At 44.5% G+C, this 16,847-nt stretch overlaps 1 protein-coding gene across 4 annotated transcripts in view; it reads right to left on the reverse strand.

Moving 5' to 3' along the window:
- Window positions 1–4,832: 4,832 nt before the first annotated feature.
- LRRC36 (leucine rich repeat containing 36) overlaps window positions 4,833–16,847 on the reverse strand; it is a 42,957-nt gene continuing 30,942 nt past the window's right edge. For 2 of the 4 annotated variants that reach the window (XM_038368910.2, XM_043494793.1), the window contains exons 9-12: window positions 16,488–16,654; window positions 14,249–14,363; window positions 9,214–9,328; window positions 4,836–6,850 (exon numbers count right to left, since the gene is read on the reverse strand). In XM_038368910.2, the coding sequence (XP_038224838.1) occupies window positions 6,652–6,850; window positions 9,214–9,328; window positions 14,249–14,363; window positions 16,488–16,654 (596 nt within the window). In that variant the 3' untranslated portion in view covers window positions 4,836–6,651. Of the gene's footprint in view, window positions 6,851–9,213; window positions 9,329–14,248; window positions 14,364–16,487; window positions 16,655–16,847 lie in introns of all 4 variants that reach the window. The other 2 variants (XM_038368907.2, XM_038368906.2) reach the window with 2 other exon arrangements.

The raw sequence follows: 16,847 nt of genomic DNA on the forward strand, positions 1-16,847 counted from the left end.
CAGGAGACTGTGAAATCTTTGAGAGGAAATGTTCGACAGGAGGAGATCCTGTTTTGAGTACAGATAACGGATTGTTTGGGTATAGCTGGGAGGCAGAGGTACCCCCTGCATCTTTAACTGAGAAGACAAGTTGATACTGTGACTTGCCTCATGAATGGAAGATCACAGCGGAGCCTGGCTGTAAAATGCTTTGGGGGTAACCATTGTTCCAGAAGATGTGAAAATATCTTGTTAGTTAAGTCTCTAGGTTCTAGGATGCATGTTTTGATTTTATTTTATATGTAACCATTTGTTTCCAATATTTTTACTTGGTATCATTAGAATCTCTTCTTTGTTATATCACCTTTTGCTTGTTTTCACTATAAAAATATCTAGGTGCTGTGTGTTCAGTGGAGCAATGATCTAGGCTGTAACCAATAAGACGAGGGGCAGGGTTCCTTTAGGAACAGCGAGTCTGTGAATTCTGTGAGTGCCCAATGAATCAGGGGCTGGACACTCCAGGGAGAAGCTCACCGGGCTCAGGGGTTGCTGTGTGCCTTTCGCTAACATGCAGAGGGACAGCAGAGCTCAGCTGAACTCCTCTGATCTACTGATATATGACCACCAGGATCATCTGTGACCTGTCTGGAATAAATACTGACAAGTCCCCTGTGCTACCCACCATACAGACCTCCCTGTACAGGTATGACGCTTCCTGGTGGTACAACGGGTGGTGAGGCATCTCACTACTACATACTCTTAGAATGAGGGGGTGTTGTCTGTGTGTACTGTGTGTGTGTATTTGGGAGACACCCACCATACAACAGGCCATCATCCTTGATGGGACATTAGGAAGAAACAATAAGACTTTGAAGATATTAATCTCTCTCCTTCCTGAGAGGCATCCTGGGATGTAGCTGTGAAACTACCAGGTCAGGTGGTCCTGTCACCTGGTACTAAACACCATCTTGGACTTCTAGTAGTTTTCCACTAAAAGAAGGGGGAAGTCAAGATTGGGAAACAAGATTCCTGCCTTATGTAAATCTTTTTTTTTAAGGCTGGGGAGTAAGGCAAACAGGACTCTTCTCCATTGTCTTTCTCCCCAAGAAGAGAGCCTGCTGAAAGTACCTGAAGAGACAAAGGGACTGAGCAGTAGGAAGGGCAAGGGCTGAGTCCAGACTAAGACAGGGCATCTAGTCTGTAAAGAGAACTAACTGGAACTCTAAGCTACAGAAACTCTGCAACTTGCCTAAAACAACATTTAGGGTGAGAAATTTATTGAAACCAATCTCCTTAAGATCTTAAGCTTGGTATGAGTGTTTTGTTTTGTTTGCTTGATAGTCTGCTTTGTTCTGTTTGCTATCCCTTATAATCACTTAAAATCTGCCTTTTAGAGTTAATAAACTTGTTTTTGTTTATTATTAAACCCAGTTTGTGCAATTTCTAACTGGGGGTACGGCAAGAAGTTGTGCATATCTTCCTCCACATTGAGGGAGGGGGTGAATTTATGAATTTGCGTTGAATACATTTCTCTACAGCGCAAGACAATATTATTTTGGGTGTACTTTTCAGAGAGGAGCTGCAATTGAGTGCTGGGTGATTTCTTAGCTGAGTCTTCTTATAGAGAGCTGTTTGCAGACTCTGTGTGATTCTACAGTTGGTGCATCCCTACCTGTGTGCATGCGGCCAGAGAGCTTAACTCAGCAAAACAGGGAGAGGGGAGCCCAGGCTACTGGAGCAGGCAGGCTCAGTGAAATCCCAGTACATCAGGTGGCATCCCAGAATGGGGAAGACCAACCCAGCACAATTGTTACAATATATCTGAGTCTGCAGGTGTTTCCTCTCTTCAATCCGTGTTCTCTTCTTTGCTCAGTTCAGGTTGAGCAGTGCCTTCTATTTAAAAGATGACTCTTCTAAGTACTCTAAAATCTGCATGCTTATTCAGATTGTCTTGAAATTGTGTGCCCCATGGAGGAGCTAGGTAAAGTTACTAGTGCAAATTTGGTGTCATTTGAGCACGTGGTCCTGAGATACACCCCGCTCCCCAAACAAGAGCATTTCACAAAATCAGCAGCTGCTTACAATGTTTATTTTTGCACACGTGGGGTTCAAACCATGGCTTTAATCATCCCCCACCAGTTACTCAATGTTCATCTCAGCTTGTGCCCCTTTGGGGGAAGCTCTATTGAAAACATTATTAAAGGAAGAGCTCAGTTCTCTAGAACGGTACATGGCAAACTCTCATGCAACAAAGAGAGTGAAATGTGCCTATGCAGCAAGACTAGACAAGAGGCTTTGCAGCCACCCTATGATCCAATGACAAGGGTGGCTCAAGGGGACATGCTATAGCTATTGAACCTAGCTACACCCCTGCACCGTAAAAACTTCTTAATAGAACTGCTCTGAGATAAACTTATTGTTTTATTATAACTGTATTAATAAAGAGCAGAGAGTTAAGTGATACTAAGCAGAGATCATAGAGTTACAAGTTACGAAAATAGTTACAAGTATAACAAAATAAAGCCCACTTTCCAGTGTCTAAAATGTAACAGTTTATAATCCTGGCCTCATGCAATTCCTTACCTGCAGTCAGCGGCTCAAAGCGTTGGACCCAGGCTATGGGCTACACACAGACACTCGGTGTCTGGCTGTGGGAAGCCCAGGTTGGGAGCTACAGCAGTCAAGCATTGTGAGGCACCCCAAGCTGCAGGGCAAGTGGTGACACAGTCCCTCAGTGGCCTGGCTAGTAACAGCTGCTGTGCCCCCTCTGTTTTTTACTCGGAGAGAACTCACTGCCCCCATTGTTAGTGAGTGAGATGACAGTTATCGTGACTATAGCTAATATGCTTTGATTAGGGCAAGCATGTCCCTCCTCTAGTTAGCAGCCGGTATCAAGTGTAGTACCCCAAGGGTCGGTCCTGGGGCCGGTTTTGTTCAATATCTTCATAAATGATGTGGAGGATGGTGTGGATTGCACCCTCAGCAAGTTTGCAGATGACACTAAAGGAGGAGGAGGTAGATACGTTGGAGGATAGGGATAGGGTACAGAGGGCCCTAGACAAATTAGAGGATTGGGTCAAAATAAATCTGATGAGGTTCAACAAGGGCAAGTCCAGAGTCCTGCATTTAGGATGGAAGAATCCCATGCACTGCTACAGACTAGGGACCGAATGGCTAGGCCACAGTTCTGCAGAAAAGGACCTAGGGGTTACAGTGGACGAGAAGCTGGATATGAATCAACAGTGTGCCCTTGTTGCCAAGAAGGCCAATGGCATTTTTGGATGTATAAGTAGGGGGCATTGCCAGCAGATCGAGGGACGTGATCGTTCCCCTCTATTCGACATTGGTGAGGCCTCATCTGGAGTACTGTGTCCAGTTTTGGGCCCCACGCTACAAGAAGGATGTGGAAAAATTTGAAAGAGTCCAGCGGAGGGCAACAAAAATGATTAGGGGACTGGAACACATGACTTATGAGGAGAGGCTGAGGGAACTGGGATTGTTTAGTCTGCAGAAGAGAAGAATGAGGGGGGATTTGATAGCTGCTTTCAGCTACCTGAAAGGGGGTTCCAAAGAGGATGGATCTAGACTGTTCTCAGTGGTAGCAGATGACAGAACAAGGAGTAATGGTCTCAAGTTGCAGTGGGGGAGGTTTAGGTTGGATATTAGGAAACACTTTTTCACTAGGAGGATGGTGAAACACTGGAATGGGTTACCTAGGGAGGTGATGGAATCTCCTTCCTTAGAAGTTTTTAAGGTCAGGCTTGACAAAGCCCTGGGATGATTTAGTTGGGGATTGGTCCTGCTTTGAGCAGGGGGTTGGACTAGATGACCTCCTGAGGTCCCTTCCAACCCTGATATTCTATGATTCTAAGGTAAAGAGCAGGTCCTCAGTGGAGCTAACAGGCTAGTGCGGTGGTTTTCAAACATTTTTTTCTGGTGACCCAGTTGAAGAAAATTGTTGATGCCCGTGACCCAACGGAGCTGAGGATGAGGGGCTTGGGGTGGGGGAGGGGCTCAGGGCTGGGGCAGAGGGTTGGGGTGAGGGCTGTGAGGGGGGGCAGGAATGAGGGGTTCAGGGTGTGGGAGGGGCCTCTGGGCTGGGGCAGGGGGTTGGGGTGCGGGAGAGGGTCAGGGCTCTGGGCTGGGGGTGTAGGCTCTGGGATGGACCTGGGGATGAGGGGTTTGGGTGCAGGAGGGGCTCCGGGTTTGTGGAGGCTCAGAGATGGGGCAGGGGGTTGGGGTGCGGGGGGGGGTGAGGGCTCTGGGTTGGGGGTGCAGGCTCTTGGGTGGAGCTGGGGATAAGGGGCTTGGGGTGCAGGAAGGGCTCTGGGTTTGTGGAGGCTCAGGGATGGGGCAGAGGATTGGGGCATGGGGTGGGTCTCTGGGTTTGGGGCGATGAGGGCTGGGGCAGGGGATTGGGGCGCGGGTTTACCTCGGGCAGCTCCTGGTCAGTGGCGCAGGGGGAGTGCTGAGGCAGGCTTCCTGCCTGTCCTGGCACTGCGGACCGTGCTGCGTCCCAGAAGTGGCCAGCAGCAGGTCCGGCTCCTAGGCAGAGGTATGCAAGCGGCTCCACGCAGCTCCCACCTGCAGGCACCGCCCCCTCCAGCTCCCATTGGCCCATTCCTGGCCAATGAGAGTGTGGAGCCAATGCTCGGGGCAGGGGCAGTGCGTGCAGCCCCGTGGTCCCCCCCTGCCTAGAAGCCGGACCTGCTGCTGGCTGCTTCTGGGGCGCAGCGCGGTGTCAGAACAGATAGGGACTAGTAGCCTGCCTTAGCTGGGCAGCACTGCTGACGGGACTTTTAACTGCCTGGTTGGTGGTGCTGACCAGAGCTGCCGTGACCCAGTGCCTTCCATTCTGCAACACAGTACTGGGTCGCGACCCATAGTTTGAGAACCACTGGGCTAGCGTGAGTGTGTACTGGCTCTTTGGAGGCAGTGGACTTAACTTCTGTGAGTATCCAGTGAGAGGGACTGGACGCTACAGAGAAATCTTTTGGGAAGGGGGGCTCGTTGAATGTTAGACGGCCAAGTTAAGATTGGCAGAGTCTCAGAGTTTGCTGGTGTGGCAGGGAGCTGGAGCAGGGTTTAAGATCCAGCAAAATTCTCTTACTGAGGCAGAGAGGTAACACAGTAGCTTATGGTTCCGGGCTCCTTGAGGGAGGTGCCACGGGGCTCCAATGGGTTTTCTTTTGGAATTAAGAGGGATCCCTAGATATTGAACTCGGCCTTTATTACTGCCAATATCAGCTGGCAGAAGGGTTACACGTATGCTACCTTTGCAGATAGTGCGGAACGTGCAGTCAATAGGGCACATGGTCACTGTAGGACAGAATCAAAGGCAAAACTTGCATGTAGCTGAGGTTCCTATTCAGTGCACTACCTGCACCTGCCCTACACGCAGACGCTGAGCCTACTCCATAAAACATCCCCATAACTAGTGCATTTTACAGTCCTTTCATATTTGCATACGGGGTTCCTCTAACACAACACTTTTATGTCTCTATCATAACACCCACACAGTACTCACATCACACCTTACTACCCACAATCCCCATGGGAAGAAGACCCCTCAGTATTGCTATAGGCACAACTACACAATTGAGTGCTGATATGAGGCAAATTGCATCCCTCAGGGTACACACATACCTGTTGCTTTTCATTACATGGTGCTCAGATTCCACCCCCCTACACATCACCTCATATCATATTCATAGTTCTGCTAATCTGCCCCACCCAATCCCTCCAGCATTCAATACAGCTATACTTAACCCAGTGAATGCAGCTAGAATGCATGCAGATAACTCCTATAGGCTAGTGCCAGCTCCAGGAGGACAGAGTTAAGGTTGCATTGGTGTCTACCTTTCAGGCGTTAAAGGCTGAATTACCTTAATTATTTATTTCCTGGTTTTCAACAGTTTTAGTTTTATTGAACTGGATGTTGTGGAAGAGCACAAGATACCACCGGGCAACCTTAACTCTTTACATCTTTCTCAGTGAACATATACTGGAATCACCATCCCATAGCTGAAATGCAACCATCTCTAGGGAAGAACATGACAGCTGTTAGCAGCAAACAACAACACTACACAACAGTTTAGGATAGGGGGAGAGAAATTATTCTGTATTAAACTGAATTGCAGAGGGAATAATCTGCAGATTATCAACCCAAATAACATTTCACCAGGACACTGGTTTTATAACTCCAAATTCTTGCAAAAAATGCCATGGGACATTACCTTGATTTTACAATTTATATCAAATATCGGATCTTCAACCACACAGCCACCTAGCACAGGACACTGATTCAGTACCATTTCAGAGGAAATTGAATCCACTACTGAATCACCAATACTTTTTGAAGTGTGAATCTGTATGCTCTGTAGTATCTGCAAAGATCAGACCTCCTTGGGATGGCAAGACTGTAGACTACCATTTTATTATAAGGAGCCTTCTGTATTTTTTTTGGTAAATCAATAAAGACAGAAAAACATAAGAATGCTAACACCAAGTGGTGCTTAAGATGCTAATGCAAGGTAAGGTTAGAATGACATAGTGAATTAATTTCAGAAAAAGTAGACACATTTAAATATAATTCAACATCTCATATTGATTTAAATGGAAAAGAACATAATCCATATAACATTAAGTATGTGAAGTGACTCCACGTTTACTTTAGAGAGGAGAATTGCTTAATTGCTCTGCATTACAATACTGACTATAGCCATGTGCTGATACTGGAGGAGTTCTTTCTAAGGGAGGTGATCTTTCACGAATGGTGAATTTCTCAGAAGAAAGCGTTGTTTTTACTGAATTAGGATTGTGCTCTTTATTCAGCTGTTGCAGCAGAAAGTTGTTTGTGGACACTAAAGACCTGGGCAAGATGGCGAAGAGGTGGTTAAAATGATGCATAAGCATACATTCATCTGAATAACTCTGCTAAGATGTGGAATGTATTCCTCAAAATCAGATACTAATTTCCATTTCTTCATATTCATAGCAAACGAAAAGTTAAAATGAAGGGTGTAGTTCATGCTTCTGTATTTCAAACCAATTATAATAGCAGTCACACTGTAAGGTTCCATTTATAAATAGTTCATAAGGGGCTAAAATGATTGATGTTATAAACCTGTTACAGGCATAAGTAATGTGTTGTGGACAGCTACAAGCACATCAGTAGAAAGAGTTATATTGTAGATGATAATAAGAAACCTACTGACCTGATGGACAATTGATTAACCACCCATTAGAACATATGGGACTAGATTCACAAAACTGGTCTGTTCACACTTTGAATATATTAAATACACTACTTCCATATTTGAGCAATTTTCCCATGCCATCAAGAAACTCTCAGTAATGTGTGCCTTTGGTTATGTACATATGCATCTGATATGCAAGTATGATCCGTCCCCCCATGCTGATGCATACAAGCTACCTCTTTGTTGTTGTTGTTCTGATCATTACACATAGTAGCTACATGTCTGAGAGTTTCCTAGCACAACACAACCTCTGTTATGGTCATTTTAGGGTTCAGTAAGGAAAAGCCTGTCTTCTTCCAGTGACTGACTATGGTTTCAAAGAAGGAAGGCATAGTCTGTAGTACCAATTGAGATTGGTGCAATTTGATGAAAATGCTAGAGTAATTCTATCAACTACATTAGGCTATGGCAACACTACAGAGCTTACAGCTGCACCTGTGCCAGTGTACCGCTGCTAGTGCAGACACTCTAAGCAGATGGGAGAGAGGTCTCCCGTTGATTTACTTAATCCACCCCCAACGAGTGGCACTAACTATGTCATTGGGAGAACCTCTCCTACCAACACAGCGCTGTCCACACCAGCACTTAGGTCGGTGTAATTTACATCACTCGGGAGTGGCTCATTCACACCTCTGAGTGAAGTAATTTATACTGGCCTAAGCTGTAGCGTGTACATAGCCAGTGTCTAATTAGATTGCTTCTAAGTTTTCAGAGTCATTGTTGCAATGAATAAGTATGCTATTTTATATGTCCATAATATGAATGCAGGATTGTCTCTAGGTTTTTGGTTGTTCTATGAGCTGTTGTACAGGATCAGACTTAAGATTACTTGAGTGACATCAACTGTAAAGTTCCTTACTTTTAAGGTTTAGCTGATTTTTTTTAATATAATCTTAATTTTGATTTTTTTCCAGGCTAATATGTTTGTATTTTAAGAAAACTGCAGTATTCATTTATTTAAATAAAGTGTTGCTTTGGCCTATTAACATATTTAAGGACTGCTCAGCGTCAGGAGTCTCCAACAAACTTATGAGCTGTGCAAACACACCAGTGATACTGGGCAGACCTTGTAAAGTGTGCCTGGGGTCATGAGGTGTTTAGGACTCCATGCAAGGTTTAGAATGCATGAGGAAACTGCTTTGAACAGATAAATACTTTTTCCCTGAACTAATCAAAGTCTTTACCAAGATCAAAACATATTTGGATTTTTAGGCCAAGACATTTTTGAAAATGTTGGAAGTGAGATCATCAAATGCTTTGTCAGATTTGGCTGAAACTCTGTGAAAAATCCTCCTCTGTTTAAAAGTTCATGCTTCTAAAATCAATCTGCTTGAAATTTCACTTTGATTTAAAACTGGGTTTATAATGAAAATTATAGTAGCTCATCACACACTATGGATGAGTCAATCATGTTTCTACAAATATACAGTGAAGACAATATAGTGACAAAGTGCGAGTCACCATAATGTAGGTAGATCCTATTTTTAGAAAAGGAGATGAGCCTAAAATCCAATTTGATTTAACGAGTCAGAACTATTACCCCCCTCCCCCAATGCACTGATGTGTAGCCTGATTTTTCAGAGGTGTGGAGCATAGTTTGTTCTCACTGACTTCAATGAGAGTTGTGTGTGTGACCAGGACATTTGAAAATTAGGTCAGAGGCTCTTTTTCTGCAAAAAGTCTCCAGGCAGGTCTATACTTAAAGCACTGCAGCGGACAATATGGACACCGACAGGAGGGCTTCTCCCATCAGCATAGGTACTCCACCTCCCTGAGAGCTGCTAGCTATGGCAACGGGAGGGCTTCTCTCATTTACATAGTGCTGTCTACACCAGTGGTTATGTCAGGTTAACTGAGTCACTCAGGGGTGTGGATTTTTCACACCCCTGAGCAACATAGTTATACTGACCTCATTTCCTAGTGTAGACCTGGCCTCCATGTGTGTAAAACTTCTACATCGGACCATTCATCATACCTCTGACTCTCCTGTAGAAGATGCACCGTCTCCTGCAGTTTCTTATGTTGTTTTAATTCCAGAGTTAAGTACTCTACATGGACACTCAGCTGCTCGTTCTTATGTAGCAACTCATCTAAAAGAATTACAGTGAGTTGGGGTCAGCAAAATACAGATTGAACATGCATTTTAAAATACATAATTAACATTATTAATAGTAATGATAGCACCTCTGAGTAGAATTAACTACTAGTAATTATTACTATTACTAAAGGGTTGCACATTTTGTAGCTTCTGTAGGCTCCTGGCATCTTGCCACTCCAACTCACAAGCTCCGTGTGTCCTGCGTGTTTCCTTCTCCACCATGCCACTGTCTCCCGTTCTTCCCACCCATCCTAGAGTCTCCATGTATCCCCCAGTTCCCCTTCCCTCATACCAGGGTCCCACATTCTTTCCAGCCATACCAGGGTTCTGTGTGCTCCCATCCCCCTCCCCCTAGGCCCAGGGTCTCCCACTCTGCCCCCTGCCAAGGTCTCAGTGTGCACATCCCCATTCTTTCCTTCCACTTCCCCATTTGTCCTCTTTCTCTCTGGGTGATAAGTCATTCAAAATATCAACATGTTAAAGTCTATTGGGAAGATGGGCAGAGATGAGATGAGGTATTGTTATCCTGGAAAGTGTTAACTGGAGTCATCAACCAGGTCTTTGATCTCTAGGTAATTACAGGGGTACTTGAAGCCGTGGCTCTGCAACAGAGAGGAAATGGACTCCGTGTGTCCCCCATTTTTCCCCTTTCTGGTTTTCTGATTTTCACCAAAATCAGTACAGTTCTACTCAACTGGCTGTGATGTTCAAACCCTGTGTTACAGACTGAGAAAGGCCATTACATTGAATGTAGAACCTCAGCTCATTATTACTTTATTTTATTATTCTAAGTTGCATTTCTAAGGAGATTTTCACCACCGTTCCTAGACTCTATTTTAAACAAACTGGCAAATAATCTGTGACCCCCCCCTGAGGAGGAGTCAGTTCTGTATTTCCATATTTTGAGTAATTTGATCTAGATTCTAGGTGCATTATTTCAGGAGCAACTGCGAGGGCCATTTTATGGTTTGTCTGTTAAGGGATTGCCTACATTAAAATAGGAGCCCCACAGCATCATCTGCTGGTTGCAAGCGCTGGCCTCAGACAAATCTTCGGTGTTATCAAATTCCACAACCAAAGTCAGGCCCTGTAGTAAAGCAGATGCTTATAGGTTCACTGTTTGGTACATGAACTTGGCAAAGCTGTTGCTCGCATACTAGGCACTAGATATTTATGTAAATATATTCCAGCTAGTACAGATACATCCCAAACTAGTACAAGATAAGACAGTTTGACAACATAATGAATAGGGATGTTTTGTCCAAGATATCAGGAACAAGGGAAGGGTAACACACAATTTACACAGTTCATGGCATTTGTTTATGTTAGTTTGGTTTTTTTAGCCTATAAATGTTGGGGTACTTTGCCTTGATTCTTTGTTCAGCTGAGGTGGCAGCAGAACGTCCAGCTGCTAACTGAGCTGTTCCTTGACACAGGGCACTTGTGTTAGCTTACCTGTAACCACTGAGCCAGGGCCCTGGGACTGTGTCTTGATGGCAATAAACCTGGCCGAGTGCCTTTGTCACTGAACCATGCCTGTGGTCCGTCTTTGAGTAACAGTGCAGCGTTAGTTCAGCAGGCTGTGATATCTGCTAATACATTGAACTTCAAGGACAGAAGCACTGAGCAGCTTAAACAGTGCTACCGAGGCAACAATATTCCAACCCCCCAGCACTTAACCATGTTGGGTAGTACTATCAAGATCTGCTGAACCATCTCTCTGCACAGAGCTGGGAAAGCACACGGAAAGCACACACAAACACGCAAGCCAATACTCTATCACTAAAGAGTTAAAGGGTGGAAACAAAATGAATACCCCTCATCATGGGTTCATGTAAAAAAGATCTTATGAAATGAACTCTGTATACTTTGACAAGATTTAAAGTCCAATTGTTAAGAGTAATTGTGTTGATAAATGAATTTTAATATGGCCAAGTTCAAGATCCTACATCTAGGAACAAAAAATGTAGGCCACAGAGTGGGTGACTGTATTCTAGAAAGCAATGACCTTGAAATTAATTTAGGGGTCAATATAGATGAAGCTTATGTTTAGCTGGTTAAGTGTGATACTGTGTGTAAAAAACGGCTAGCAAAATATCTTGATATATTAACTGGCAAATACTTAGCAGGAGCACGGATGTGGCATCATCTCTATATATGACATCGGTAAGACCATTCCTGGATAGTGTGTCCAGTTCAGGTTTTCACACTTCTAAAAGGATTCTGTATATTGTGGGAAAAGTGCAGAGAGCTCAGAGAAGAACTATAGTAATGGTTCGAAGTGTGGAAAACATGACTTACAGCAAGAGGCTAGAGGCGTTAAATCTATTTCGCTTATTAAAGAGAAGAGGTGATTTAATGATGAGTTGTAAGTACCTAAAAAGGAAGACTTTCTGATATTTGAGGACTCTGTAGTCTAGAAGATGGGCAGAACAAGATCCAATGGTTGGAAGCTGAAGTTAGTGAAGGTCAAATTGTAAATAAGACAAATTTAACAGCAAAAATAATTAATCATTGGAACAGAGTACCAAGGGATGTAGTAAATTCTCCATCATTTAAAGTCTAAGTCAAGACTGCATGTTTCTCTAAAATGTATGCTTTGGTTCAACCACAAATTGTTGGGTTAGAAGTAGGAATCACTGGGTAAAATTCTAGGGCCTGCTCCAAAAGGTCGGATTGGATGGTCAGATCCTTCTGGGCTTCATCTATAACTCTGCCTGAGATGAGATTGTGGCTACTGCCAGTTTTACTGGCCACTGATCTCACTTGGGGAGCATGAGTTTAAGCTTAATCCCACTGCTATCTGGTGCCTTATCCTCTGTGGGATAGAGACAGGTCAAAGCTATCTGATATGTGGAAAGGTATTCACTCACTTAGTCCTGACAGGAATTAGGGAGGTCCTAGGGTTGTCAGAGTGTCTATCCTTGGGTTGTATTGTTCTAATGTGTTTCCTGTTCCCTACATTTATAGCAATCTTGTTCTGGTTGCCCAACTCGCAGATGTGCTCCAGGAGGGGCACATGTGACACAGCTGGTCATCAGCATAGTGCTTAATTAGTTGTGTAGTGGTAGTATTTGTATGCACTAAATCACATTAGACGCCTGTGACAGTCCCCTTGGCAAATGGTTTCCGATTCTTTGCAAACAACTCTCTCCTCAGACCTGAGAAACTCACTAGACTGACTGATCACAGGTTTTGTAGGGTATTTGTTAATAAGAGGTAACATGTAAGGTGTCTACAGAAAACTCTTAACTTATCAAGACTCATTATCTGTGTTCCCTCTAATTTTTCCCACCCATGGGCTGGGGCAGAGGTTGGGGCGGCAGGGGTGTGAAGACTCTGGCTGGGGGTGCAGGCTCCAAGGTTGGGCCGTGGATGAGGGAGTTGGGGTGCAGGAGGGTGCTCTGGGGCTACAGCGGGGAGAGAGGACTCCCTGCAGCTCTCTCTCCCCGCAGCAGCACCTCGGGCAGGGCGGGGAGGCACCTCTCCCCACTGCAGCAGCTCTGGGACTGGGGCCGCAGGATAGGCGTCCGGATGGGCTGGGTTCAGGATGGGCTGCCTCGGCCGCGACAGGTCCTGGCTGGGGCTGGGTTTGGGGAGGGGCACCCCACGACAGGTCTGGAATGGGCCGCCCGGGTTCGGGCCGGGCCGCTGCGGTTGGGTCCAGGCTGAGCTGCCCAGGTTCTTTTTTTAACTAACTATAGACGGGTACCATATACAGGTATTGAGAGAGCCTTGCAGAAGCAAGGCTAGGGAGCTCCAACAACCATCACAGGAGGTAGGAAAAAACTGAGGAGGGCCTGAGGCAGCTCAGCCCTTTATATCTGCATGATGTGCAACAGCAGAGGGTGCTCAGGCTGTCCCAACAGGTATCGCTAAGGATAAAAACCCTCTGCCAACTGTGAAGTGGAATGCGCAAACACCTACAGTGGCATGGACATGTGCAATCACTCAAAGAAGAACCTACTTAATAGGTATCTTTCCTAACTCATAAGTAAGTGTAGCCCCTAGTTCATGTTTCATGTTTGTTTATTTGTTTCTATCACACTCTTGTTGATAGTTGAATCTCTATTCCTTCTTAAATAAAGAACATAAGAAGGCCCAAAGGTTCATCTAGCCCAGTATCCTGTCTTCTGACAGTGCCAGGTGCCCCAGAGGGAGTGAACAGAACAGGGAATCATCAAGTAATCCATCCCCTGTCGCTCATTCCCAGTTTCTGGCAAACAGAGGCTAGGGACACCATCCCTGCCCATCCTAGCTAAAAGCCATTGATGGACCTATCCTCCATGAATTTATCTAGTTATTTTTTTAACCCTGTTATGCTCTTGGCCTTCACAACATTCTCTGGCAAGGAGTTCCACCTTTTTCTTGTTTTATTATAAGTGCTATGTGGTATACAGGAACAGTGATTTAAGGTAAAATTAGTAAACTACTCCTTGGGAGGAGAAGATCTGGGATTCCTGTGAGTAGCCTGTGGCAGGGGCTGGTTATCAGAGGGGAATGTTTCAAGAGGACTCGGGGACTGGAGTGCACCTCTTGTTAACCTGCAAGACGAAGCCAGGGCTGGCATAGCCCTGGGGAGAATGCTTGAGTGTCTGAAAGGCTGGTGCTGTTAGGGAGCTAACACCCAGTTACCACAAGCAAGACTCCCTCAGGCTAGAGGCAGGGGGGTAACAGTGACTCACAGTCCTGGGCACCCCGAGAACCATCACAACACCCCTAATTAGATGCTACAGCCTTTCTGACGGAAAACTGATCCTTCATTTCTCAGGATATTAGTGTTGAGCAGCACTTGGACTTATTTCTAACTCTTCTGAGCTGCAATTACAGCACTTACCAGCAAGGAGAAAAGAGTAATTCAGACACAATCATATTACATATAATAAGCCAAAACCAAGCCTTGTGAACCTACCGTAAGTTAGTGAGTGAGTCCTACTGAAGCAGTAATTAGAAGCAGCAGTGTAGTCCACTTCCTGTAATTGGGAAGATGACACATGGCTCTCCTCCTGCCCTTTGGCTTGCTGCTGCTTCACACGGTCCAGTATTTGACAAAACAGAACAAAAAAGGTTGAAAAATCAAAACATGTTAAGAGAAATTAAATGTTTTCCTACAGTCTGATCCAATGTCCACCAAAGCCAATAGGTTTCAGAGGGGTAGCTGTATTAGTCTGTATCAGCAAAAACAACGAGGAGTCCTTGTGGCACCTTAGAGACTAACAAATTTATTTGGGCATAAGCTTTCATGGGCTATAACCCACTTCATCAGATGCATGGAGTGGAAAATACAGTAGGCAGGTATAATACACAGCACATGAAAAGATGGGAGTTGTCTTACTGAGTGGGGGGTCAGTACTAACGAGGCCAATTCAATTAAGGTGGATATGGCCCATTTCCAACAGTTGACAAGAAGGTGTGAGTATCAACAGAGGGAAAATTACTTTTTGTAGTGACCCAGCCACTCCCAGTCTTTACTGAGGCCTTATTTGATGGTGTCCAGTTTGTAAATTAATTCCAGTTCTGCAGTTTCTCACTGACGTCTGTTTTTGAAGTTTTTTTGTTGAAGAATTGCCACTTTAGTCTGGAATTAATTAGCAAACAGGACACCATCAAATTAGGCCTCAATAAAGACTGGGAGTGGATGGGTCACTACAAAAAGTAATTTTCCCTCTGATACTCACACCTTCTTGTCCACTGTTGGGAATGACCCACATCCACCATGACTGACTTGGCCTCGTTAGCACTACAAAAAGTAATTTCCCCTCTGTTGATATTCACCCCTTCTTGTCAACTGTATTTTCCATTCTACACCTCTGATGAAGTGGGTTATAACCCACGAAAGCTTATGCCCAAATAAATTTAGTCTCTAAGGTGCTGCAAGGACTCCTCATTGTCAAAGCCAAGAGAAGTCTTTACATTGGTTTTGATGGTCAGTATATCAGGCCCTTTGTGCAGTGATGAATGCAAATGCGTGCAGTGCCGCTGTGCTCTTCCCCAAAGCCAGTACACCTCGCCTTTTAAAGACTTGGCTGAAATGCGTTCTTAAAGAAAAATGGTGCTCTCAGCCGTTAACAGAGTGTGGGGAAGTTCTGCCATTTCCAAATACTTTAAAAACCAATAAAATAGAAAAGGCACTTAAGGGACACAGGCAGGTAGTTCAAGGTTTGTCAGGAACCGGATTTAAACAGAAATATTTTCCTATACATTGTTTAAAGGATTTAATTGAAAACAGGTTTTAACTTTGGATGTAAACATTTCCCCTGCAGTGGCTGCAACCTGAACACTGAGCATGGGGTTGGGGATAGGAAGTCCAGCCCTGCCCCTGACTGACCCTGTGCTTTGGGCCAGTCACAAAACCTCTCTGCTCGTTTCTCCTTCTGTAACAGGGTGTAAACTTGCTCAGAGGGATGAGCTCTGGACTGATGTTTGTAGACTGCTCTGAAGATGAAAATTGTTATGTAAAGTGATGGCTATTCATGCACTGCTGCAAAAGAAGCAGAAAATGAAACCATCTAGCTACAAAGGTAAAAGTGATTAGTCTATTTCCACTGGTCACACTGCATGAAGTGCAAAAACCAGGCAAACCGCATACATGATAAATTATTATTTTTAATTCTTTCATTTTTAAAAATCTGGAGGAAGATTTTCCAGGCATGAAATGCAGATGGGAGCTGAGTGCCTAGCTACTTTGAGGGCCTCTGAAAATTTGCCCCCTGCAATGGTGTTAGTGATCTAGATCAGGGATGATTTTTAATATACATCTTTCCCCTGACAATGACCCTTTATTACATATTAACATATTACACTGCAAATCAAATGCAATACCATAACTCTCGAACTACCAGAGGCACAGCCAAGATAGACCCTGCTCTCACAAGGCACTGTCATTAAAAAGTGCTCCCATTTGACACTTCCACTGTACTGATACTTCCCAGGAGGCCTCGTCTGGTGATAGTACACGGGGACTCAAGGAATACAAATCCCACTTGAATGCAGACAAAAAGGCAATTTGTGGGTCATTTACACCTCTTTGTAATTAGCTGTAGTGATTATCAGTTTTGGATTTTTATGTTACAAGGAAGTTTTCCTTATTGAAAAGTTCATCCCCTTGTTTCCATATGACATAGGCATGGGAAGGAAAGGAAAACACATACCAAAGCCAGGTTTGCTCTGTCAAACGGCTCAGCATACTTCAGCTGGGTCCTTTGAAGTCTGGGAGCATTTCCAGCTAAGACTGATGGGCTATCCCCACCTGGTAGGTGAACATCCTTCTGTGGAGGGGTAGAAGCCATAAGGTACAAAAGCAAATCTTGGGCTGGAGCTACAGAAAAACAAATGGGTTGAAAAAGCAGATTCTGAAGAATAGAGCACTGATTTCATGTTTAGTGACAGTATCAATAGCATTAGGTGGGAAATGGTTTTTCCCATATGGGGAAATTTTTTCAAGATTTTGAAAAAATTTCCTGCCTTGAATCAGGATGAAAAGTCAATCTCAAATTTTCAGACTGAAAATC

The sequence above is a fragment of the Dermochelys coriacea genome, chromosome 12, assembly GCF_009764565.3.
Source record: "Dermochelys coriacea isolate rDerCor1 chromosome 12, rDerCor1.pri.v4, whole genome shotgun sequence".
In the NCBI taxonomy this organism is placed as follows: domain Eukaryota; kingdom Metazoa; phylum Chordata; order Testudines; family Dermochelyidae; genus Dermochelys; species Dermochelys coriacea.